General features: G+C 38.4%; 1 protein-coding gene across 4 annotated transcripts in view; it reads left to right on the top strand.

Annotated features, from left to right (window-relative positions):
• Positions 1–27,818, top strand: part of APBA1 (amyloid beta precursor protein binding family A member 1) — a 97,909-nt gene that overhangs the window by 45,444 nt on the left and 24,647 nt on the right. For all 4 annotated transcript variants that reach the window (XM_049795487.1, XM_049795486.1, XM_049795484.1 and 1 more), the window contains exons 2-3: positions 13,396–14,600; positions 25,358–25,459. In XM_049795487.1, the coding sequence (XP_049651444.1) occupies positions 13,449–14,600; positions 25,358–25,459 (1,254 nt within the window). In that variant the 5' untranslated portion in view covers positions 13,396–13,448. The remainder of the gene's footprint in view (positions 1–13,395; positions 14,601–25,357; positions 25,460–27,818) is intronic.

Here is a 27,818-nt window from a genome sequence, read left to right as displayed (position 1 = left end):
CGTTGTGCTAATATTTTAAATGGTAAAGTGAATGACTGGGTACTTGTAGCGTGGCAGTTTAACATCAGTCCTATGTAAGATAATGGAATGGATGTTGTGGGTTGACAAACTTGGAAAATTGCAGGTCTTTCTAAATAGTTTATGCTGCAGTTCAAGCAAGCAAAAGCTTAGGGTGTCATAATGGTTTGTGCTTTTTAAGAGGTCAAATTTACTGATCACTGTGGGTTTTCACAACTCCTAGAGAGCTAAAAGCTTTACTTGTCCAGAGAAGTCCACGTAAATTAATACCAGCAGTAGCCATCTGCCTGACTGATTTGAAACACAGTGTTGAATTCTGTAATAGAGTGGTAATCTTAACATAATCCTGTAGCAACCTGCAGAGCCATGAGAAATATATAATTCTTTATTATTTTCATCACTTTTTAAATCCACTTCCATACTTAAAGCTAATTCAGTGGCTTCCTACCTTCTTTTTAAAGCATGTTGCCATGAGAGAGATCACATCCTCAGTACTTTTTGTCCTGAATTTAAGAAATTAAAACCAAAATGTGCTGTAGTATAGCAAAGAAATGGGAAATTTGTATGTGCATGCTTATAAGGTCACTTATACAAAGGTCAGGTATTTGAAGAGAGGTCCGAACCATTCCTTTGCCTGATGGATAGCAGAGACCAGAGCAGCATGACTTTTAATTTGAGTTAAATACCACCAGAGAATTGAGCCTTAAATACCACACTTAAGCTTGGATGTCAGAAAAGAAAGACATTCTATTGTAGGAGGGGTGATCCTTCCTTGAAAAGGAATATAAAGATAAAGCAGAATAACTTTACATATACCATTCCCTGGCATTATAGAATCCTTCTTGTCTAGGTTTTATGGAACACTTAAGAGGCATCTTATTTTCTCTTTCTGAAAAATAATAAAGAAAAATAATTAGGGCTTCCATTTTCTGGAGAAAAAAAGGTCATGACTGTCTTTGAAATACATTGCCTTAATAATAACTTCTGAGGAAAAGTGAAAGGAGCCATTGACTCTCAGGCTGTCTTCAAGCAAAAAGAGAAAAATGTTAATAGATGAATACCTAAATATTTCAATTACTTCAAGTATTGAAACATTTCAGGATAGTACTGTTCTTCCTGTAAGTTTATTCATGTGAAATGTATTTTACCTTACAGCTGCCCTTTTTAGTTGCTGCTTTTCTCTGCTATAATTCCACTAATTGGATGTGTTAATAATATAAAAAGATTTGATAAGGTTAAGAACGCATAATAAAATATTTTAAATGGAATATACTCTTCTACTAAAATCTCAGTATTGCTATATAAAAAGAGAAGATGGAGTAACCTACTTTTACAGAAATGTGAGCCATCTGAAGTTTTTTTAAAGTCAGTTCTGCTTGGAAGGGAGACAAAGCACTGCAGGGGCATGGGGAACAAATAATTAAAAAAAACCAAACAACTGCCACCCTACATGTGGTTAGAAGAACTTTTATTTATGTTCTGTTTCACTTATGACTGCATCTTTAAATGCTGTTACACTATATTGTTTTTTCCCATTGTCTGTATGTATTACTTGACTTGGACTGGTTTGCTTGGAGGTTCTAGCTGTAAAGGTTGTATAGGGATGTGAAAAGTGTGTTTGGGTGACTACACTCAATTTTCTTTGTTTTCTTCTGAACTCTATCCAGTGTAATTGTGTTCTGTTAAGTTTGTTTTCTTGGTGGATAGAGACTGGCAAGTGTATGGAAGGCTTTGTGGTTTTGACAGAATCCATCTGGTTTTGATTTTCGTGATCTGCCAACAGTGTGTGATCTGGTTAACTTGATTAGCATCAACCAATTTATTTATGTTTTTCTTAGCATGATGCGACCCCTGTGGCTGTAGCCAGGCATCACTCCCATCTCCCTTGCTCAGACTTAATTTCTGAGCAAGCTGCTGTTTGAGAGACAGATCTGAGGACCCTGAGCTGTGGACAGTGCAATTACTAATACTCTTCAAGTTCTGTTCTGAGCTGCAGATGTGGAGAAATGCCAGCCTTCATTAGGGTTTAATTATGTCTCAGGAACAGATTTCATGTGAGTCGCCTTGGAGCAGCCAGTTCCACTAACAGAAATGTGCTTGTGCTGAAAAGTAGGTCTCAGTCAAGACCTTCCTCAGTGCAGAGAAAAGAAAGTGATGTTGATGTTGTCCCTGTTTGAATAACTAACCCTTTCCTCATCAGCTCTGGGGAGAAGCACAGGGTGTATCTTGCTTCCTAAGTCACTGAAGGTGCAGAAATTCTTGATGTTTCGGACTAGAAAAAACTTTGCTGTTGGGGAGCCTGGAACAGGCAGACAGGTCTGGTGAGGCCAGTCAAATGCAGGTAGGTGCTGATCTAGCCAGAAAGGCCTCTTGCCTCTTGAAAATCTGGTGTGTAGTGCCTAATGGTGCATCTACTCTGTGCTGACAAGTGGCCACAGCGTTTCAGAAAGGTCATAACAGTGGAAGATGTACTTGAGAATTTTTTCTGTAATCACTCAGGTCAATGCTTGGGAAGTAAATGTAAGACATCCTTCCATGTGGTTTTGGAGAGGAGTGTGGAGCTGTCTTTACAGCATAGCACTGTAACACTGTTGCAGATCTGTGAGAAAATGCAAGTGGCAGATCAGTTTTCCTCCAAGTCTTTGAAAACTCATGAGCTGGTCTGTGCAGCTTTGGTTTTTTTTTAATGTGGACTGAATCAGCAGCTTCTCCTTGAAACGGAAGAAGTAAAAGGATCGGCAGGTGTTATTAGAACTTGGTGGTTGGAGATGAGATTGAGCTCACTATGTGGGCTAAAATGGTGACAGAAAATACAATAGAAGAGAAAGCTGTCCATGTAGGGGGGAGAAAAAAGTTAATTTTAACCTCCTGTAACCTACATCTGTGCATTCCTACTTCCTCCCTCCTCCTTTGCATCTGTTGTTTTGTTCCATAGGGTTTTTTCCTTGTGATTTTTTTTTTTTTCCTGAGAATTAAAGTTCTATAGATACAAGCTCAAATCTGTTGAAGTAGCATTTAATTCCAGGAATATTGCAGCTTGAAACCAGTAAAATTTTCCTTTTTTTTGTTTTTTTTTGTTTTTTTTGTGTTTGTTTGTTTGTTTTTGTAACTGTAAGTTTTCAGCTGTGACTATACCTGTAAATGAAATCTCTTGTTAGAGGGATTTTACTGTTTCTTCACAAGGTTTTGATAGCATGCAGCACTTACATACTCTTGCTTACCTAATTTCTGTGAATGTTAGCAGATGTGGGCTGTGATGTCTTGCCGTCACTCAGAAAGAAGAGACAAACTAGCTAATACTTAAAACCTTTTCAATAATGTAATCCAGCATACATCAGATCCTTGAAAAGGAGCTTATGATATAGCATCTATAGAGTGTTAATGCAGTTGTTTTGAATGCTGAGAAGCAGATGGAAAAGAGCTGATATGCCCACCATAGTCAAATACTTTGGAATTTTATTTACTTCATCTCTCCATCTTCCTCATTCTTTCCCAGTCTGAATAACATCTCCACATCTTACATATTGACTTTTTCAAGCGTTTCTAGAAAAAGTAATTGTCAAAAAATGTGTAGTAAAGTCTAATTGAAATAACAATTGAAGTAAGAGCTGTCGGTTTTGAGGCTTTTATTTTCCTAGGTTGAAGGCAGCAGGGCTGGGGAGGGATTGTAAAATCTAGTGTTTTCAGTAGCTAGGTGTTACAGTTGCCAGGCAGTAGTATATTTTTAAGTACATGTTATACTATGAAAGGTAGGCAAGTTCTATATGCCATCTATCCCACCTTTCCAGCTTAACTTGGGTATAGCTCCTCTGAAATTTCTGAAATAAAATGAATTAAAGGAGGATCAGGTCCCTTACTTCTGTGCTGTCTGAGCCGTGATTGCTTTTCATGAGGGAGTATCCTTAGCTTGAAGCTGTCAGGTAATAATGAGCACCTCAGAACAAATCATTTTACTGATCATATGACAAAATCTAGGAAGTTACTGGGGTTTCAGCACTATTTCTGTACTGTTTCAGTGAGTTGATCATGTACTTTTGGATTTGGGTTTGGGAAGGTAGGAAACAGATTTTTGGATCAAGATGTGTTGCTCAGTTGTCTTGCTAACTACGAGATTTGTTACAGATGCATTTAGAAAGCAGAAAAGTTATTGCTTAGGTGTCCTAGAGGCTCTTTTTCCCTTCATATTTGTACTATACTGCTACTTTAGCCTTTTTTTCTTTGAAACAATCTCTCCTGGAAACAGTATTCTGCAACTTGTTGCTCTCAGCTGAAGGAAGCTAATTAGACTAACAGACTAACTAGCTGAACTTTACTGTCATTTAACTTGGTTTTCCTGAAAGCTGCATATTTGCTGAAGAGCCTTCTCTCACATTGTAGCAGACCCTTCTTTTCTTGAAGTGGTCTCAACACTATCCAAATGTTTCTGTATGCCTGACACAATCTGTGGCTTGAATGCATTAAAGAATTAAAAAATTTAGAGTTTAACTCACTTAAAAAGTTTGCTTTCTATAACAAAATTGATAAGCTTGATTTTCCCTTCACAGTATCATTTCAAGTTATTAAATAAGGAGGACTAAGTGACTCAAAACTTTCAACAGATACAGAGTGTTCTCAGTCTTGATTCTTGGCTGATAGGTCTTGTGTCTCAATTATATCAAAGATATGTTGCATCAAGACTGTGCCACACTGACCAAGGATACAGCTGAGTAAGATTGTCTCAACAAGAAAGGTTGGGTGAAATCTTTGTGTGTAGGCAGAGGAGGAAAACCCAAGGGCTTTTTGGACACACTAGTTCTTACTCTCTCTGTGAGTGAAGCTTGAGGCATTCTTACTCGCCCTGAAGATAGCCGTGCCCAGCAGCTTATTCAGTCATATTTTTTAGCTCTGTCTACAGTTGTTCTGTATTACACTATTAATGGCATCTGAAAGGAGATGGAAAGGGTATTGGGCTTGCACGGTTGATTTGATTTGATTTGTTGGTGGTTTTTTTTGTAGCATAGGTATAATCCCTCTTTGATTAAATAGAAAAAACATAGTTTTCATTGCTATAAAAATGTTGCTAGTGTGAAGATAACATCAACTACATTCAGAATTCGTCACTGGAGAGTCAGCATTTCCCACTGTGCTCTCTGAGACAGTTCTGCCCTTTTACACAGAGAAAAAGTGGTAAATTACAAACAACCATATGCTCAGATTTAGTAAAGATTCATTTTTTATAATTGTACCTATAACAGAGATTGATGCTAGTCTCACATTGTAATACTGACCTTAAATGTTGTTGTGCCTTGACATTGCTTATATACTATTTAAATTTCTCTTTCTTCTTTGGAAATGGGTTTTATTAGTAACAACGAATTAAATACCAGAGTAACAATTCCAGTGGTCAAAATTTTAGATTATCTGACCATAAATCAAAGATGCAATTCATAGTACACCCAGGAATAAAACCATCAGTAACCTGTCAGAGAATCACAGCAGACTGAAAGAGAACCCCAAATTTCCTTATTTTAGTTGTTATAGGACTTTTACTTATGATGTTTAATCATTCTGGTTGGTGGGAGCAGTCATATTTATTTTCTCAGCCATTACAGTCTGGGATTTGTGATTTATTTTTTTAAGCATCTTTGGTCTAATGTGTCTAGTTGCTGTACTTTACTGCAGAAGTCGTCTGTGGATCCTTGTCAAGATTTTTCTCTACTGCTTTTGGTTCATCTCTTCTGTTTGGGCCATAATATCAGCTAACCTTCCTCTGGCAGCAGATGGATGGCTTCAGATACTGCCACGAGTCCCTTGCCTCTCTTTCTTGGGTAGGCAGCACTTCGGTGTTAAAAGGTGGTGGGAAGGCTCTGTTCCTTTTCTGATCAAATCACTCTCTCTCCAGTGCCCTAAAGCATTATGAGGTCTGGCCTCCCTGCATTGAAGACTACTGAATTGTGTTTCTCGCTCAAGTTTAAATTTTAGTTTTGAATGAGATGGGAATTGGAAGGAGAGAAAAGTGAAATGGGTTTTGAGAGCTCATTAACTCTGGTACTGTTAGATCTGCTTACTGTTAACAAAAGTTTGGGGTTCTTCTATGTCAGGTGCAGGGTTCTCTCAGGTCCCCTTTCTTTTCATGGGGGCAGGCATGTGCCTGGAGGAAGGAGGCCCATGAGCAGGAAATGAAGGAGCTTTTTTTTTTTTATTCTGTGTCTGTTAGGCTGGCTTCATCATTGACTGCATACTGGTCATCAACTCTTCAGTGTACTCAGGTTCAATGGAACTGGAAACTGAATATTTTTTTTTTTTTCAGATGTTCAGTTTAATAATTAGGATGCCTACAGCTAATTATTACTTTGTTAAAAAAATTTCGCATTAATTGAAGTCTTGCAAAATGCTGCTTCTTACCTGTTTTAAACCTGTATTAAAAACAGGTGGAGGTGATTTGCATAGGCAGTAAATAACTTCTGTTTTCAATAAGCTGTTAAATTTGCGAATACAATAAGTTATCTTTTTAGTCCTAAAGTACTTTTCAAATCTTATGAACAGTTGTAAAGACATTTATCAGATAAATTGTCATTTTTTTAAACTGGTCATCTGTAGTTTCACCAGTTTATGTGCTGCAGTAGATGAAATGGGAATGTGCTTTTGAAGACTTGCAGCAAGGGTGAAATTGTGTTGTCAAAACAAGTTGAAAAACAAAAGTAGGTACGTAGAATTAAAAAATGGAGAGTTAAAAATGCTGTTGAGCAAAACCATGGTATGGTCTTAGTACTCTGTTATCTGTTATGAGGGGAGTAACGACATTTCCAGACTCCACAAGAGAGTTGTGTGACTTGTTCAGGTTTCTTTAGTTATGATGGCAATTCAATTTAAAGAGATATTTAGGAGATGATGTAACCAATTTTTAAATTGGAAGCAGACATTCATATTAATTCCCTGTAATCACAGAGTTAGTCCGAGATGATGTGTTTTAGGAAGTCTGCTGCTGACACATGTTCACCCTTTCCACCACAGAATTTTATACCCTGGTGAGAGCCAAAGAAGATTTAGAAACAGTGGGAAACTGAAATCTGATGTATGATTTGCCTTTGAGTTACTCAGGTGCACACTACAGCTTAATACGATTCAATTCTGTTCCAGTGTGGCTTGTGTAGTCTGTTCCATTATTGTTTGCTGATGTTAATAACATAATGTTTAATTATGTTATATATGAGGAACTTTATAACTACTCATATCTAAACAATAAATGTAATTATGTCTTCCCAAGAATTTGTAGGTTTTGTTTATTTTTCTGCTGCACACTTAAATCCTGTGATGGTCCTGTTCTAAGTAGGTTAGTGGTTCTTTGGTCATAAATTTATGGTTTTGTGTTTTGTTCATCTGTTATGCCCCAAATTTGACTTCTTGTGTGCTTTCAGTTGTGGGGAAACCTGAATGGTAAGCCACTGAGTCTTATGCCACAGTGCTCGATCTTTGGCTAGTTGTAGTTCTCTTGTTAGGCTCAGGACTTCTTTTAGGTGCCATGGCCAAGCTGATGTTGTAAGCATGGTGTACAGCTCTCTTTTATTTTAGTAACAGTATTTCGTTCCTTTTTGTTAGGAGTCTGTGTAGTCTTTTAGGCTAGTTGTGGTCAGAAAAGACTGATACAGGCAGAAGCTACCCCCTTTTGAAATTTACATACCTTACTAGAAAACAAAGGCTTTTCTGTTGAACACTGAATAGTGTGTGTTTTAAACTTTGTTCCTGCTGTGTTCAGCAGCAGACCTGGGACTCAGAAATGGAAGCTTCCAGGGTTATTATGAACAAAACTGGAGTAAAAGACTTTGCAGAAAGTACTAAAGGCAAATTAGTGTTGAAACTAATGTGTTTAACTTATTTAAAATATTACAGTGATACAAGATTTCACAAGCACTTGTAGAAAATTTTGTGTGCAGAGCAATATTGTGCATGCAGCTTTTCTGCTTTATTACAGTATTATGAGCGTTCATAGTTGTTCAGCCTCATCAGTATGAGCCAATGTGTGTATGTGTGTGCATGTGGTGGGGTATTAATGTCACTTTCCAGGTGCTGCTTTCACTGACTGGCGAAAAACATACCTTTGTCAGCTTTTTTTGTTTAAAGCTGTTTTGGATGAGCTCACCTAGCACGTGGCAGCAGAAGCAATCAGGTTTCCCAAGCAAGTTGCAGTTCAGAAAAGAGAGAGTTGTCTAACACAGGAGAGGTGGGGAATTCTCGCTGAGGGGGCATTGCATATGCTGTTAAATTCCTAGCCATTTTTACCATAGGGCCTCTTAAAAAAAAAAAAAAAAAAAAAAGAGAGGATTTTGAAGATGTGCCTCAATGACATATGTTTGCTAAAAGACTGTTGGATTTTTGAAAGGTAGTTTGTATTCATATGTCTTGTTGAGATAACTGTATCTGTACAAGTGAAACATTGGTGTATGGCTGGAGTCTGGAAAAACATAGCTGCTTTGTGAAATTTCTCAGAGAATGTGCCAAGACAACTTGTGCTTGGGCTGGGATGCCTTTGCAAATTCAGTCAGAGGTCTCTCTGCTTCTAGTGTGACTGGGAGTTATGGGTAAATATGTTCAAAAAATAGTTATTTTTTATGGAAGACATGGATAAATATGTCTAAAGTTTTTTAGGAAAGACAAAACTGGTTTTGCTTACACGTGCAGCTGGCATACTAACTTTCCTCTTGCAAAAGTTCTGCAAAATAACGAGAAACCAGTTATGCTTCTTATAAATGAAAAGGTTAATTCAAAAAATATGTGTATGTAAATACCCCGTGCAATGATATAGGCTGGGGCTCATGGGGCCAAGGAGCAGCTCTGGGGCACTGTCCCAGCCAGCAAAAAAAGGGACAGTGGCACCTGGGGCAGTGCGAGCAGGACACGGCCCTGAAAGCCAGGGGAAGGCAGGGACTGTCCCCTCTCTGCTCGACGCCTGCCAGACCCCACCCACCTGGGTACTGCCTCCGCTTTGGATGCCTGATACAAGAATGACACTGATAAACTGGTGGGAGGTGAGGGGAGGCCACCGAGACAGTGGGGCTGGAGCCCTTGTCCTGCAAGAAGAGGCTGCAGGACTGGGGCTTGTTTAGCTCTGAGGAGGGATGGCTTCATGGTCACCCAACAGCAGACCAGGGGATGGAGGCGATGCAGCCGGGCTCTTCACAGTAGTGTATGGTGGGAGGGTGGGTTGGAGATAGTTGGCACATACTGAAACAGGGAAAATTCAGACATACTGTAAGGAAGAAATGTTTTCCCTACAGGGACAGCCCAGCATTGGAGCCAGGGCCCAGAGAGCTTGTGCCATCTGCACCCTTGGAGGGTATCGAGTCCCAACCTGATAAGATCCTGAGCAGGGCTTGGAGTGGTGACCTCCTGTGGTCCCTTCCTAACTGAGTTATCCAGTTATCTTATATGTGACAAAAACCAGTATGGATGTGTATGTGTGGGTGTAGTCTTGGTTCGACATGGCACACAGCTTTGTTTTGAGACAGTAACTATAGCACACAGGCTTATTGAGAGTATGATCTTTTATTCCAAAACGTCAGGATTAGACAGTGGAAATACAATTCACAGTGCTCTTACAAAGTAAACGCTAAAAGGCATATTTGGAATAATAAATGAAGAGCTTCATTTCTGCCTACATGCACAAGAAAGCAAACAATTCTACATATGGACTTGGGAAACAAATAACAAACCAAACTGGAATCTGAACACTCACGTCTTCACCTTTTCTTATTGCATGTCTTTTCCTGAGTAACACTGGGCATGGATGTTGTGGTCTTGCTCTGAGATGATAGTATGCCCTATGGTGATGTTTTTACTACTTTTTTTTTTTAAATATAGAGTAGCAGAGAAAAATCCTTAGACTTCCAGCTTTTTCTTTATGTTGCTTGAGAAATATGTGGAGATGTTTAATTTTTTTACAGGCAGGAATGTAGTTTAACCTTCAGCAAAGACCTGGTTGCAGTAGTAATCAACCTCTGATTTCTCTGTTTTGGAGACAGATTCATCCATCAAGTCCTGAGTGCAAAGCTAAGAGTGCTTACAGAGCACTTTCCCACATACATTTGATTACTGGAGCACAGCTGCTGTTCTGGGTAATTAATGTGAGAGTATAATATCTTTCAGATGGGTGCTGTGCCTTTATTTCCAAGGTCAGATGACCTCTTTTGCTTATATTCTCTTCTGTCTATGACATTTTATGTAGGTTATTGATTTTTGTTTGCTTGCTGGAAATAAAGTGCTTCTTGAAGGCCTGGTGAGAAAAATCAGGTGGACCTTATATTTGCTTGAGGGAATTGCTACTAAGAATAAAAAAATGTGGGTTTTAGTAGTCTTCCAGCTACCATGTATGAAAAGGGATTTAGTGCTTCTAGCCCCCAACCTTAATAGGTGGTTCTTTAAATTACTGTCCTAAAGACTGTTTGTTAAACAGTCAAATAAATGTACTTGACTTAGAAGCTTACTTTTCATTGAAGGTCATTGAGGCTTAGGTGACCTAAGGGTATTTATTCAGATCTACAATTATACAAAGTAAACTTATCTTCTTTTCTAACAATTAAAATTTCTCTCTTTTTTTTTTAATTTGAAAATAATACTTTATTGTTTGCAAAATTAAAAAGTGAAATTAAATTGAAATTATTGTAGGAAAAGCAAACAGAAGAGGACTTTTTCAGTAAAAAGCTTTAAGTAAAGCTTAAAGTTTCCTCCTCATCCCCTCAAAACACACAACCTTGAAAATTTCAGGATATCAATATTTGAAATTAACCTGAGGTCATTCTTCAAATGAGGGCAATTTCACAAGTGGAACTTAGGAAACTTTCAGTTTGCAAAAGGAAAATGTTGGGGGTCTCAGGTGGTTTTTAGCAATATTTTATATGGTTTATAATCTCCGTAATTTGTTTCTTACAGCTAGACATGTCAGCAATGCTGTCTGTCCATAGTATGCATTATGTTGTGAGCCTGTATTAAGACTTCTAAAAGAGGATCACATATTTTCAGATATTATCAGAATTTTTGTTGTTGTAAATACAGTGGCATTTGATACCTTATTTGACTTGAGGTGGAGGTAGTCTTCATGCAGCTGAATTTTGCCTTCTTTTCTAACTTAACATAATTCAGTTAAAGATGTGGCAGGATACATGTGATAAAGATTTCAGAAAGCTGGTCATCATCCTGTGTTTATGTGTAACTATTTCTTTCAACTTATACTATCCTTTTTCTGTGGGTGATGAGTGACACTTAGGTGTGAGTCAGGGGCTACTTTGAGTGCAACAGGTTTAAGGTAGAATTTTTAAACAGTCCTCTCTTTTAGCCTAATTCGGCCTATGTGTAAAGCAATGGAAATTTTATAACTGACTTCAATGGCAGTGGGAAATCCTGCTTGGGAAGGACTTTTCAAAGGGCTGTTATGCCTTGGCATCTTCACCGTTCTTTTTGTGGGCTTAAAATGGAAAGCTCTCCAATATCGTTGTTCTTGTTTACTTCAATAATATGTCACATGCTGCAGGGAGGAGAGTGTTTGGTTTGTTAGTTCTGGCACACACCTGCATACACACCTGTATTCTGACCATTCTTTCCTGATGTCTTGGAAGTCTTAGCTGGAAAAGACCTTACCTTGTCACTGAAGGCTTCATACTAACATACCTTCTTTAGCTGGAAAAACAAACTGATTTTTTTCATAGTTATTTTGAAACAGGAGTAGTTTGTGTAGAACTTCTTTATCTGTTCAGTTAATGTGATTTATTAGCTATTATTTTACAACTGCATTTTTTATATACTGTATGATATACATTTTTCTCCCTTGTGATGAGGGTGGGAAAGGCAAGTCTTAGAGCTTAAACACAGCATGCTAGATTTGTAAAAGCTATGTATGAACTTTTTCTGAAAATGAATAGATCTGTCTGGAACAAGGGCCAAGATGTATTTTGTTTCCTTTTTTTTTTTTTTTTTTTTTTTTAAGGACTCCTAAGTTTTTAAGGCTAAACATTACACGTGACAAAGACAAGGAGTGTTTGGTGAGCTGGAAGCTGCACCCACTAGACTTGACATGGAAGTATAGCACAAGTAACTCATAACAGAAAGTTTTCCCCACTACACTTTTACACAGAGCTCATTTAGTCAGCAAAGTGTCACCTGAGCCTCCTTGCCTCAGTTCAGTCAGTTTGGCTCAAGTTCTATTTTACATTCATGTTAGTTTTTTTTAATTGGTAATTGACAAATGCTTTTATAGATCCTTCAAGTTAGAAGGCTTCCAGCAGGGACCTTTTCTTATAGTACTTACCAATAAGTCACAGGCTAGAGCTGTATTTTACTTATGTATATGTGGTTTGACTTAGGGACCTAAAAGGACATACGATGTCCTTTTTATGACACTACATTTTTAAAACATAGGACAAGGTTCAAAATAGCTGAAGCTGCTACATAAAAAATGAAACCTTCTGAGGTAGATAGGCCTGTTTGCTCTATGAAACTTGTAGAAGCTAATCTGTATTCTTACGGAGTTTACCTGTCTCTGTGGCCTGCATATTTATTATTATTGGCAGACCTCTCTAGTAATTATATCATCTTTTGAGATTTTTACTCAAAGTCAACAAGGCTAAGATGCCTCACTAGTCTCAGTGTGGTCATGGTTATGAATATTAGTAATGCTTTCATGTTTTAGGAAAGATGTTTGGTGCAGAAGCCATCTTAAGTGATTATAGATACGTATTACCTTACCATGAAGGTAACTATGTTGTATCTAGCTGTCATGTGCTTCTCTAGGGAAAAGGAACAGGTGCTTCAGATACCCTGAGAGTGCATTTCTATTTCTAATGATTTTTTTTAAGGGCATAGGGTGACTAGCTCAGCTTGAAGTACCATACTGAAGAAGTGTGGTATGCATAGCTGTCATGTATCTGAGCAATTGCAGGCTCCTGTGATGGGACTGAATCTGTCATTTTACATTACAGCATCCTTCCTTTGCACCAAGTTAGTGAGCTGAGGGAGAGCGATGGAGCAAAGGTGGAATATTTCTGTCATATCTCTACCATGGTTGAGCCCCTGGCAAAAGTTACCTGTTCTAACATGCTCTTGCCAACATCATCGAAATGCCACAGCAGTCCATAGAAGCATCTCCAAGATGTTGCTTGGAAATGATTCTTCCACAAAGAATTTGTCCATAGAAGTGAGAAGTGCAGTCTGCAAAGGGATCATTGTTGATTGTTGCTGTTGGAGATCATTTGCATGGGAGGTCATGCTGTTGTGCTGGCTATCATCCAACTTCAGAGCTGATGAAGTCAAATGTTTGTCTGCTGGGGAAGGGTACCTTTTGTTGCTTCTGTTTATTGACTCCACTTTTTTTTAAGAGTAACGTCAGAGGTTTTTTTTATTTCTTTCCAGCTGTGATAGACAAAATGTCAATAGAATAAGTGACCTACCCACCAGAACTTGCCATGAACCATTTGGTTGGACCGCCTGAGGGGGAGGTAAGTGAAGAGCCAGCAAAAGGAGCAGTGAACGAGTCAGTGGAGGCTGACCTGGAGCACTCTGAGGTGGAAGAGGAACAGCGGTATGCAACTCGCTACTCAAGGCATACAAACAGCAGCCAAGGGGGCCTGTCTGGGCAGGAGGAGGAAGGGATGTTAGCTCGGTCAGCCAGCACTGAGAGTGGTTTCCACAATCACACGGATACTGCAGAAGGGGATGTGATAGCCACAGTGGAGGACAGTTACGACACAGAGAGAGTTCAGGAAAATGAGGATGAGAGCGCATATGCAGTGCAGTACAGGCCTGAGTCTGAGGAGTACACAGAGAATGCCGAGGCTGAGCATGGTGAGGCCATTCATAATCGAACATTGCCCAATCACTTACATTTCCATTCCATTGAACACGAGGAAGCCATGAATGCAGCCTACTCAGGTTATGTCTACACACATCGGCTCTTCCACCGAGGAGAGGATGAACAGTATGCTGAGCCTTATGCCGACTACGGACTGCAGGAACATGTGTATGAGGAGATAGGAGATACACCAGACCTCGATGTTAGGGAGGGGATCCAACAGTATGAGCGGGAAAGGGAGGAAGACGACAATTACCGCAAGGAGGCACTTGGTGCCCGCCTTCACCATTATGATGAACGGTCTGATGGAGAGTCTGACAGCCCTGAGAAGGAGGCAGAGTTTGCACCCTACCCAAGAATGGATAGTTACGAACAAGAGGAGGACATTGATCAGATTGTAGCAGAGGTGAAGCAGAGCATGAGCTCCCAGAGCTTAGACAAGGCAGCTGAAGACATGCCAGAGGCGGAGCAGAGTTTGGAACATGGTCATGCTCTTGCCGGTGGTGGGCATGAAAGTAATGGCCAGCTCCCAGCTGGTTCTCGAGTTACATCCAGCTCAGGAGAATCTGTACAGAGGTACAGCAAGGAAAAGAGAGATGCAATTTCACTGGCCATCAAGGATATTAAAGAGGCTATTGAGGAGGTGAAGACAAGGACCATCCGTTCTCCTTATACCCCTGATGAACCTAAGGAGCCTATCTGGGTCATGAGGCAGGACATCAGTCCAACCAGGGACTCTGACGACCAGAGGCCACTAGATGGAGATGTGAGTATATAAAGCTTTCAGCTTTCAGGTTATGTATGTTTCCTTCCTTTGTGACATACGTGGCAGTGAAGGCGGGCGCATTGTGTTCTCTTGTTCTGTGACTCATCCTTCAGTAAAGTAGTGCTGTGTGTGTTTTAAATTTGTACTCCAGAGAGCATATAAGAGGTAAGCATGTGCATTATCAGTGGGCCAAATTTTTATGAAGCACTGCTGACCCCAGTTATACTGTACAAGAATTTGTCACATAAAGCTCTTCACTTGTTTTTTCTGAAACAAATGCTGTTAGATTTTTTACTGCCATGGGGTATTTTAGAATAGCTACCGAACACTTTGTCTTCTATTATCTATTCTTGTGTGTTTCTGTTAATTCTGGGTTTCTAAGTTTCATTTTCTGCACATAAAAATCCTAACAGTTCCATCAGAAATCTGTTAATATTCTTTATGATGGTATCTTAGATCACATTCATATTCCAGAAAAGTTGCAGTTTTTTTGTCCACTTGCAGGCTCTAGAAATGTGTTACAAACCTCAATATATTACATTATGACTGTAAAGTGTATTCACTCTCTAGCAACCTAAGTATTGAAGGCCATCATTCAGATTTATAGCATCAGCATTTCTGAAATTCTGTACTTTTGGCATGAGGCTTAGCTTGGATCAGAATCAGTTCGCAGTTTGTGGTTCCAGCTGCTTGTATAATTACTTGAAGCTTTATGGGGTTTCTGCATTTCTAATAAAATAAACTCATAAACAACTGTTAACTACATTAATTTTATGCCTGATACAAAAAGAACTGGTAGGCTAAATTTACTGGCCAAAAATAGTTTATCATATGGACCCATGCTGTTACTTCAAGGATAACTGCACTGCAGACATCTGCTCCATCCTCTTTATTGCTGTGGAAACCTTTTGTAACCTTTGTTTTTTTGGAAGAACACAAAAAATAGAACTTTGTGTGTGTTGTCTGGTGTTTCAAGCTGAATTACTGTAATGTTCTAGGAATACATCAGAACTAGCCAAAACACCTCAAAATCTGCAAAGGGAATTCACATGGTGAAAGAAGATAATATGCCATGTAGATCTATGACAGGCTTCTGATTTTTTTATCTGCCTTCAGAACGATGAAAGCTAGTATTCTACGAATGGGAAGAGATTTTTGGAGCATGGTGTTTGAGTTGCTGAAAAAACATGCAAGCTGATTGAGACATGTAGCTTCCAGATTTTATTTTCCTTTGAAAACTGTTGGAAACACACAGTGATGAGTATGTTTGGGTGGTTTTTTTTGTCACTTCATAGTTTCATTGAAACTTTTTTTTTAAAAATCTATATTGCAAAAATTACAGAGTTGATTAGCAGTCACGTGGAGGGCTAAAGCAATCTGCCCATCTACATGGGAAAACAATTATTTTTAACTTCTTTAAAAATTTCCCCAAACTGTAATTATTTCTCTCCCCTTTTTCAAATAGATCACATTACTCTTTTGCTCTACATTTTGTTCACCATATTTTCTGTGTACTGGCATTGTCTGGTAGAATCAGAGAACTTACTGTTGCTCCTGATTGTCTGATTGTAACACCTAGTGACATGATGGTCTCAGTGACATTAGGCTGGGGATCCTGAGACCACTAAGTCCTTCATGAAGGTGCTCTAGCTGCTCTCCAAAATCTTGCTGCACCTTGCAGGATTTAACTTTTCTAAGGTATGCTGGTAGGACTCAGCCTGGTATGTTCATATAGTAAAGAAAACAGGTATTTCCATTGGGCTGTATTTACATTAGGTGTTGCTATGTACTTTGTCTATCACAGCTGGAAAGAAATAAAAAAAATCTACCAAAAGTTAATTTCTCATTCAAGATTTTTCATAGCCTGTCAGATAAGAAACTGACTGAGATATTCAGTGCTGGCTGTAATCAAAACAGTGATGTATAATGACAGTTAGTATAGCTCAATGCAAAGATAAATGATGGTTGTAGATGTACAGACAGTCTGTGTTCTTGGAAAGAGGAAGTAAATTAAGCAAATAGTTTAGAAGATCTGTAGCAGATAGAGGGGAATAGAAAAAAGGGACTTGTGACTGGATAGGAATTTTGTTTTTCACTCAAGATGAGATATGTATTTGTTTTATTGGATTCTTTAATTCAGATGCCAACCCATGAACAGTCCGCTTTCTTTAACAAAGCATTCCTAGAATTGCTTGGCAGTAAATTGGGCAAAATTAGGTTGTGTTGACTAAGTGACCATGAGTGATCAATTGTAATAAAAATATAGCTGAAGTCCATTAATCTAAATGTAGATTTTTCTTCTGTCTCCCTTGAGAAAGAAAAAAATTCTCAGACAGGAGCTTTTCAGTGTAACTCATATATGCCAGAGATGTTATTCTGTTTGATTTGTAACATTGGCCTTGAAATAAGAAGGAATTACATAAAGAGGTTGTTTTACCTTCAGGCAGACACCCTTTTCCTCCCCCAGAAGTATCAAGGAGTTGCAGATAAATGATGCAGATTGGATACTTTTATTACCTACAGTTATTTTGCAGATCTACTTTGAAAATTTTCCTCACATTGTTTTTTTGACAAAACTTTGCTTTTAGAGATAGAACTTACTTGAAAATATTTGTAATCATTTTGTGTTGTTAATCATATGATATTGAAACTAGTAAGACCTCTTTAGATCCAAATAGCAGTCACTTTTTATTTAGCTAGGAGCTCTCCATGAGAGACCAATGAAGCCAAGGAGTCAGAAGAATGATTTGCAGTTGAGACTCATGAAATACAACGTCTTTTGCCTTTTTTCACAAGAAAGCAACTGTTACTCCTCAGTGCTGAGTATTTGGATAATACATTCGCAGCAGAATGTTGAGTAGAATACCAGTGGCAAGTGTCAGAGACTATTTTGAGAAGCTAACAATCCAGAAGCATTCAGGCAGCCTGCAGCTGGGTATAGTTTGGGACTGTTAGGAAGGACATGCAATGACCGTGATGGTAAGAAAGCTACAGATCACTCTATCTTTTTGTTTTTAGGATGCCCTGTTTCCAGGTTTATTCACAGTTTAATCTACCAGGAGTTTCAGTCATTCCTGTGTATTTCTCCTCAAATGTTTGGTAGGTGATGAAAAAAGAAAATTGCTCACAGCCCATGGACAATTCTACTGTAGTAAACTCTGGTAGTACTGTGATGTAGGAGGCAGGTAGCAGACTTCTGTGAATAAATAAATAGCATACCAAAGTACCTGCTTAATATTTTACAATGGAGAGTATTTGCTGTCATGTGCCTTGTGCACCCTGGTTTAGTGATGCATGCTTTCACTTGAATAAGAGATGATCTGGACATCTAGTTTGTGGGGAAGGTAGTTATACTTCTGTATTTGATAAAAGCCGAAAAATTCTCTCAGTGTCCTTTGAATAAATCCAGTAAGATTTTTTTTTTTAAGTTTGCCACACATATGAGGTATGAACAATTGACATATATTTCCAAAATCTGTTTATCAGAAAATTTTTTAAATCAAAGCAAACCATCACTTGGATATGGCCTCGTGAGGATATCTTTTGCAAATATAATAGCAGCTAGAGCTGCACAACTGCAAGAAATGTGACATCAGGAAACTGACCTATGATGGAAGAGACTGTGGAACTGCAGTATGGTTGTGTTTTCTGAGTGTGAATTGGGAGAGAACCTGTTCACATCATACTAAATAATGTTCATAGCTGGAGACCAGCATGGAGTTTACAGTACGCAGTTGTCTTAGTGGTGGAGGGGGATACCCTTTAGGAAAAGATGTTCTTCTAGATGCACACAGTTACTTCACTGGAAGGGAGGGCCCATATCCCATTTAAGTAGCTTTTGCCCATCATTCTTCTCTGTCATATTCTCTACCAGAAACCTGCTGTGAATGTGCCTGGCTAAGCACAGAAATAGTGGTGTTTAAAGGTCTAAATAGAAGACATATGTAGTGGCTGGATCTGGACTTAAGGATGAACACATGATCACGTGGAAAAGGGAATAGTTTTGTGTAGTAGATATCTCAGAATATAATTAAATATTCTGGTGTATAAACTGTATGGAAGTTCTAAAACAGTATCTCTAAAATGTCATTGAGCTTTGAAAATAGTGGCTTGCTTAGTTGTGGAAGTACAGACATCTGCTGAGAAAAGCACTAAAAGGCACAAAAGCTCAAGCAGATCTTTTTTTTTTTTTTTTGGCTGCAATTTAAAGACCATTTCTGTCCTCTCATGTCCAGAGAAGAGAAGCAGGCTGCCTACTTCGCTTCAGCCATAATCAGGAGAAAACAGTGGTTTGGAGGGAGAAATTCTCCATTTCAGAACTAAATACCTTGATCTTTTTCTGAGATCCATTCAGTTATCTGGGGTTATAGATCTGAAAGCCACGTTTTGTTGACCTGCAGGGCATGGTTTGTTGCTGCATGCCAAGACTCGGTTTTGCAAAGTCCTCTCATCGGTGTTCACAGTCTTGGTTCCTCTACAGACACTTGAGGTGGTGCCATGTTAGAATAAACCCTAATATAAAGTAAAACCAGGTACATGGGTGGTTTGGATTTGTGAAGTAGAAATTCAGAGCTGAAAACAATCCTTTCAGGTAGAACAAAACTGAGCTGCATTGTTTTGCTTCTTTGTTCTTTTTAGTTACGTATATTTTATTTCATCCTTTGAGTTCTCAGTTGCAGGATTTTCTCAATTCTGGTAACTCCAGAAGTGAAGTGTTTTCATGGAGATGAATTTGCTTCACTTTTTCCACAGCTGGAGTAATGTGATATTAACAAGGCAATAGAGAAGTCTGTTTTCAATAATTAAGCAGGTTTCAGTCGTAGATTAACTAAGGGGGGGGGGGGGGGGAAGAGAAAGAAAAGAAATGAAATAAAGATGAGTTTATATTGAGAAGATATTATTTTCTTTTTCTGAGCAGACCTTTTAAAACTGTTGGTTGAGCACACAGAATACAGGTCATCTTTCCATCATCCATGCAAGACCACAGTCTTAAAATTATACAGAAAAACAAAATGCCCCAAAAGTCCCAAACCAAAAATAATTTAAAAAAAAAAAACCAAACAAAAAGCATTTTAATATCTAGATGGTGATTCATCAATCACACAGAAGAAAGCTTAAATTTATCAATTAGTCTGCTTGAAGACAAACAGTCTCAAAATGAGTTACGGGCTTTTAAATTACAGTGAGCACTGGATACATAACCCTTTGAATTATTTTGGTTTGGTTTATTATGTTTTTTAATTATTGAAAGATGAAAGCCATTTTAAGTACTTTTTCTGTGCTGTTGAAAACTAGAACAACACTTGTTACAGTTAAAGTCTTTTGTAAACGCAGGAGGGATCCACTAGTTTTTTCAGACTGACACATGAAGCTGCATTCGAACTACAAGTTCAAGTGAAAATACAGCTAAGGAAGTCCGTACTTGAGAAAGAGCCAACACTGAACCAGCTTCCAGAAGCCTGGCTGTGCTGGCAGCCTTCCATCTAGCACGTGTGCTCCTGGACAGACCCTACCCGCATAGCATGTGTGTGTGATCTGAAGGAGTCAGTCCGTACAGCCTAAGATTTTATTCAAAGAGAAGTTACCAGCTCTCAAAGTGTGACTGTGGTACTACGTGGTTACTGTTACTGACTCATGTGGCCAACAGACTCTTCGAAATGGGCAAAATAAAGGGCCATCTTGCCCTAACAGGCTCAGTTACATTTATTGTTTGCTCACTTGGACTTTTGTGTATGATCTAGACCTCTATGTATTCTTAGGTATATTTTTAATTTGTATTTGAGATGTAGTAATGTAACAGTAACAGCTGTGGGTCTTTCTTCGAAGACTTTGACAGAGGTACACATTTACTGCTTAAGTCAAAATCTCTATTTTTGTAACTTCAATGAATTTTACTAAAGAATTACAACTCAGTGTTGTGCAGACTCTCATGGACAGTGTGTTTGTTTTAAAAAAGCTAGTTTATTCAGAGCTTTTGCATAGTGTAACGTGTGGACAGTCAGATCTCTCAAGTGGAATTGTGAATCATTGTCTAGATGGTGGCAAGTGGCTAGAGGCTCTGTCCTTGCAGGGCATCATCAGCTAGATTAGGGGAGATTCCCCAAACTAAGACTCCCCAAATTGCATTCTCAGGTCTTACATACAGCTGGTCAGTGATCCTACATGACCACTCTTGCATGTGTGATCCATTCCTATGGTTTACCTTAAGCTACATACAAAACATTTCCTGCGTTAACTGTGTACATGAGGCTGTCATACATGACCTTATCTGCATCTGCAGGAATAGTTTCTGTGGACTACTGGCAAGTATCTTATCCATGTACTGTTTGGTCATTTTTGCAGCAGATACTGCGTGGGGAACTGTTGGGTCAGCCAGAGACCCTACCCAGGTGGTAGTTAGCACCCTGAAGCGATGAACTGTGCCTCTCACTTGTCATATGCACAGGAGGAGCCTGCTGGGGGAATCTCTGAGGCTGCCTGAAATTCCTGTATGGAGAGGTTCTACAGCGATTAGTCAAATGTGTTGTTCTGAAGTGAACAGTTCAGTCAGTTACCTCATCTCAAGGCAACTGGTTGTATCATCTGTGCACCAGTTGGCAGGGGGCAGGTCCTGGACCACCCTGGATGGGTAAGCGCACTGGGTATGTGCAGAGGCAGTTACACCACAGTTACAATCACACCCCAACTACAGTACAAACTTAAGTTTCATCCTTATGTCACATTCATAAATTAAATTGTATAGATTGTGCCACAGTATGCTCGTATGTGTACAATAGTTCTGAGTTGTTTTATTTTTTCAAACTGTCCATCTTTAACACTATAGTTAAAGCAAATTTAAACAACAATGACCAATAATGATGATTAGTTATATTGTAAGGAAATTTAGCTTTCAGCTCTGTTCTTTACGGGTACTTTATGCCATCTAAAAGCTATGAACATATGCTGATGGTCTCAGTCTACGTTTTAGCGAATAGAATTTGAACTGTTCAAATCACAGTAGATACTCTGCCACAACATAGTTATGCAAAAACCTAAGAGACTTACTGCCATAGTTGTGCTGTGCTGGGTGGTGCTTGTGACTATACTTGCATGTTGGACCTGAATATTTCATAGTGCTTTGACCTTTACTTAATGTGTATGGGTACCTCTCAGAAGACTTTTTATCACTAAAATCAAATGAATTGAAAAGCCTTGCTTTACCCAGTTGTCTCCTCCACACTGATGTACAAGAAGACTATATTTGCCATTCCTCTGCCAAGAAGCCTGTAGGTGTCATATAAGTAATTGCCTTTTGTTTAAGTGAATCTTGCATTGCTAAAGTATTTGTTGATTTCATCCCCTCTGTCCTAGCCTTGTATGTGATGATGTGGCCCACTAGGTTATACTCTTTTCAGATAAGCTGCTGCTAAAAGCAGGTGAAACTACACTGCTTTTATAAAGCAAGAGCAGGTGATTGTATTTGCAGATGTTTTAGTGACAGTTATGTTTGTCTTCATGAGCTACTCATTAGCCAGGTGGGTTGACCTGGATAGGTTAGATGCAACACAATCCTCTCCTGTTACAAGTTCTGTTACTAAATCCCTCTGCACAGTAGCAAGGAAGGTTTCTCAGGTGGAGTGGGTTGCATGTTACTGAGAGTCAAACAACACCAAAATTGAGATGGAGAATTTTTGGATGTACCAGGTTGAGTATCGTAAGAAAAATGTAAGTAGATATTCCAGAGGAGAAATGGCATAACTGTACTTTTTTATGCTGCACTTAAGAAAACACTTCGTAATTCCATTGATGGACCTCTCTACGTATTAACAGTATGTTTCATGTGAAATTACTATGTTCTGATAGCATTTTTATTAGGCTTCCAAAACTTGTTTTGTTAAGAGGCAACAAAGCAGTCACTAAGAATTTATTTTAGACTTCAGTTGTAATGTTTTAGGCAGCTATGCAAGTTGTCTGTCCACTATGATGTATCAAAATATTTCTTGTTATTGCTGTGACTGCATTCTTTCCTTGTGCATTGTGTATGGTACCTCTAAAAATGCATTTTGAGGTAGAAGAGAACCACGTGTTTATTCTTCAAAGACTGAACTTTTTTATACAAATGTTTTTGGGGACAGCTGTCATGTCAGGTCATATATCAAACTTTGTAGGATGTTTGGTAGTTTTGGGGTTGGGGGTTTTTTCCCAGAAAAATTTGAGCAGACATTCAAAGAGAACACATGGAAAGCCGTGTGATCATTTTGATGGTTGCTTAATTCTGATGCTTTGTAGATTGAAATAGCTGAGTAAAGGTATTTGTAGAGCTACTGGAGTAACTTAATACATTTTAAATAGTGCAAAATTTCATGTCAGCAGCCAACTGGTTTAAATGGAATCATTTATTGTTATAGCTTTAGTGTGTGAATATGAGAGCTTTGAGGCATTTTAAAGAACTACTTTTTTTTTGTGTGGAACCATTTGATGCTAAAATATGATATGCTTTACTTTGTTTCTTTGTTTACTATTTAAAGCTCAATCCTACAATATCCCATTGTCATTATTAGGTTGATAGTATTGTGCGCCTTTTATATTTAATACCAATACAGAAATACTATGTAACTACTGGGAAAGTGAACACTGTAAGGATGCTTCCTTAAGTAAAGAGGTGTTGCCATTTGTGCAGTGAATCATGGTGGCACTGTAACTCTGGAAGTTACACAGCAAGTCAGGGGAGCCTGTATGTCTCGTACAGCCCCTGCATGAAGACTGGCAGTGCAATGAGTGATCCTTCAGTCTGTGGGTGCAAGCACATGCTAGCATTCTAGGGACCATTTCACAGCTGCATCTCCTTTTGACCTGCAGTTGTAATTCAAAATATAGGGAGATGCAAGGACTGTCAGGAGATATCTGTATAAGGAGTTGCTTCTTAACTCTTTGGAAGCCTTTATTAGTTAACTATAATTCTAATATTTAGTAATTATCCAAGATAGACCTTTTAAAGGAATGAGGGTAAAGAGAAAGAGGAGGAGAAGGGAGTTCTATTTTCTTGTTTTGTTCCATATCTGTGAAGATAAGCTTGCAAAACTTAGATTTTTGTGCACACTATTTCAAAGAATTAAGTGTTTCAGCTGGAGTGGAGGCATAGCAGGAGTGCTGGAAGTATAGCCCATTTCTGGTATGACTCATTGGCTTAGAGAAAAGCCATGTCAAGTAATTGTTTATAAATCAGAAGAATAGTATTTGACTGTTTCGCTATCAGTGATGAACTGTTGAGCTGGCAAAGCTAGGGCTGAACTCCCTATGTCAAAGGAGAATGTAGAATGCCAGGGCTGCTGGGCTAAACACCCAGCTTGCATAGCTAAATGCTAAACCTTCCTTTGAAGAATCACATTTTTGTATGCACACTGACATGTTTTGCAGGTATCTCCTTAAGATCTGCCTTTAAAAATGCCTGTCGGGTTGAAGCTTTTTACTGTCTCTCATTTTGGTCACCTTCATTAATTCCACACTCTGTATTCTTGTGTTATACCCCCATACCAGTCCCCCCTGCTCTGGACTTTAGATACCTCGCTACAGCTTTTTAGCGTCACTAGCATTCATTACGAATTGCCTGTGATGAGGATATCCTTCCTCAATGCATTCTTTCCCTTTACCAAGATACTTGCTGACAGATCATATAGATCTAGATTTTCCATCATACTGCTTTTCTATGTGGTTCCCTTTGTTTTTCTGCTATTACATTCTTGATGATCATGAATGACTAGGACATGATTGGAAAGACAGTTTCTCCACTCAGTTCTTTATGGTGAGGGGAGAAGAATAAGGAAATTTGATCTAGTGAGCATTTATAGTACTGAGATAATAGGATAAACTGTGAAATATTTTCCAAGTTTGTGCTATATCTAGGATGAGGAATCATAGTCCTTGTTTCCTTCAGTATTGAATTCCTTCAGTATATTTGTAAGTCCTTGAATACATTAGTATTACTCTGTATAATTTATAAAAGTTGTTTTCTAAGATGATGGAATAACATTTATGGACAACCGCTGCAGCCTACCTCTGCTCAGATTAGATTAGTTTAGCACTTCATGTTAATTATACCTGAGAGCACGTGTGCTTATGGGGAAATTGCAGTCTTTTCTTCACTCTCCCCAGCTTGACAACGAAGTAGTCTTTAGCTGAATCCCTATGTTCTGGTCATGATCAATTCCCCTGTCTCCCATTGCTGCTTACTTCTCAGTGGATTTATCTTTTCTTTCTTAGAATGTCAGAGCTTAGGACATCGGTCTGCATTGCCTGCAGCCTTCAGTAAGCTCACAGTGATTTGCCTGCATGCAATAGGCATGTACTTGTGCAACAGAAATTCCTGTAACTGCAGCTTAGTTGAATGCTGACAGTAAGTGTAAGTAGTTGGCCCAATACCAATATCAGACAATCCTCCATTGACCTTGCAAAAATACAGTTTTATTGACACTTTTTGTCTGAGTATTGCTTGCCACTGAGTACAGCTTTTTATTTTTCTAACTGTTTAATTTCATACATTACTGACAAATAAACACAAGTGTTTTTTAAAAGATTTAGCTGTTCAGAATAAGTCCACTGAGATATTGATATGTGATTATTATGATAAAAAGCAAGAGTTACAACATTTTAAAAGTGTTCGTCTTGGTTCCCCCCCCCCCCCCCCCTTTTATTTCTACTGCCAAATTAGAGGAAAATATAAAAGAATAATTTCTACATTAGTCACTCAGATTATTATTTAATTTTCTTGCCATGTCTAGTCTCCATCTCCAGATTCCTCTTCACCTCGGGGTGCTGAATCATCAAGTAGGCAACATCACCAGGATGTCTGCAGTACAGCAGAGGCCTCCACTAATAAAGAGGTAGAGTGAAATCTTTTTAAAAGCCAGTCTTGTTCATGCTGCTTATGCCTTATTTTCCTTGTCTTCTTGTACCTGTGCAATCCCTTCTCTTCTTCCAGAATTGCAACACGCTTGAAAAACTGGATTGTAGCTCCTTTCCTTTATGCTTGCCTGTCTGTCTGACTGAATTTCTAATATACTTAAGAGTGTTTATCATAGCATTTCTGACTCTGTGTTCAGCTGCCACTAACTTTATTTAACAGGCTGGGAGGTATTGATTTACCAAACAGCCAACATCACTTCTGTATTAGAGGCAAAAGGAAGAAGCCCTTTTCTTTTTTTTCCATGCAGAATGTCTTCCTGCAAAGAAAAGGATGTTTCTCAGCCAGATGAAAAAGCTTGCTAAAATAAAATTAATTAGTTAGTAATTTATGCTGCTTAATATTTTGTCATTGTACAAACTGACCTGCCAGTGATTCACAGTCAGAATTTAGTTCCTGACCCCAGGCTCCTCAAAATAAAACTAAATACTTACTTTTTTTTCCACTTTTATTTTTCTCAGCTGGCACCTTTTTACACTGCAGTAGTTACACCAACACAAAATGAGAAGTGTGAGTAGAACTTCTTGCAGTGTGAAAAGAAAATCATTTGGCATAAAAAATATTTGGATACTATAGAGTGGCTGCCTCTCTAAACAGAAAAATCTGCAAATATTTGGTTTATTTGCTTTTTGTTTTTTAAACTTAAAAAAAAAATCTAGAAACTGTAGTCTAACAAGATACCATATTGTTACTGATAGCAATGCATGAGTTATCTTCCACAATGAAAAACATTGATCTACTATAACTGGAAATACTGATTAAAATTAAATACTAATTAGTAATCAATTCTTTTTTTTTTTTCTTTTGTTATTATCAAGGCATAAAAGAGCTTGTAACATTTATGTATGGTGCCAGTCTGTATTTGCATTTAGAAAATAATGAAAGGTTTCAAAAGACTTAAGAAACTCATAATTTCTCATGTGCTAAAGCTGTCAACAATAGATTGTGCCATTAAATTTTCATCTGCTATTTTGTTAGCTTGTTAAAGCCTTTAGCTTCCTTCAGTACAGATTTTGTCAATTCATATATATCCTAGCTTTTAGCAGGTTTTAGATGTCGATAAACTTACCCAAAGGAAGAAACCAAACAAGATGCTGCTTATTTCAGTTTTTAGGATGTGCTTACACGCAGTGTCAGAGATGGTAAACCAGGTTTCACAGTAGGATGTGTCAGGCTGTTTGTTTCCCTCAGATGAGCAATAATGCTTGCTTTAGTGCTTCCAGTGCAAGAACAAGAGTGATAAAGCAGCCTCATAATTTTTTTGAATGACTGTTAGGTCTTAGTAAAACCTTTTTTAAAATACAGATTTCTGTAATACTGGATGGCAACAAGATAAACAAGAGTAATGAAATACTAATGACCTTGATTTTTCATTATTCATGGATAAGTAAAATGAAAAGGTGTAGGTTTCCTCCTATTGGTAACTTTACCTGTTATTTTACTATTCCTGTGGTCTCAGCAGAATGTCTTTCAACCTCAGTAATGAACAAAAAACCTTAATTTTGTGTGTGAATTTTTGCAATAAAAGCATATATGACAGTTTACACCACTCTGTCCTGAAAAGAAGTTGCATTGGCTAGTCAGATTGCTGAATAGTTGCCAAACCTGTAACGACAGGCTTTGTTCACTCTTTTTAAAAAAAAATAAAAGTACTTTGGACAGCACATATATATGCCTGAGCTGTCTCTGGTGTGTAGGGAATTTGTTGTTTAGGCCTGTCAGAGTCCAGTGGTTGAATCTCCCTCTTAGCCTTACACCAGCAGCAATTACAAACAATTGTTGAAGTCTGTATGGGTAGGGGGTCCAGTAAAAACATTCAGCTGAAGAGGTGAAAGAGCCACAGATCTGAAAAGGCATTTCAGTGTCCTCACAGCAGCTTAAATGCTTTGGCAGTGGGAGATCATTTTTTATTGACGCTTTATGTATGCTAGTACAATCTCTGATGGAGATCTTTCTTGATTTTGCAGTACAGCTTAGTCATTTTCATAGGGAACAGCAAGTACTTAAAGGCTGTGAAGGCTTTGCTGTCTGTGTCGTGCACCTTTTGTTTTTGTTTCATGAGTTTTATTTTACAGCAAGATGAGCATCATTGGTTAAAAAATATTGCTTGTTACATCTATTTTCTATTTGTTACAATGGAAAGACTCCTTGGGATTAGTCACTTGACCTGTCACATAACTGTGACCTTCCTAGTTGTTGTGGTTTAACCCCAGCCAGCAACTAAGCACCACACAGCCGCTCACTCACTCCCGCCCCCACCCCCCAGTGGGATGGGGGAG

This window comes from Accipiter gentilis, chromosome Z (assembly GCF_929443795.1).
Source record: "Accipiter gentilis chromosome Z, bAccGen1.1, whole genome shotgun sequence".
NCBI lineage: Eukaryota > Metazoa > Chordata > Aves > Accipitriformes > Accipitridae > Astur > Astur gentilis.
The sequence above is the reverse complement of the archived record's forward strand: the minus strand, read 5'-3'. Positions and strand labels throughout refer to the sequence as shown.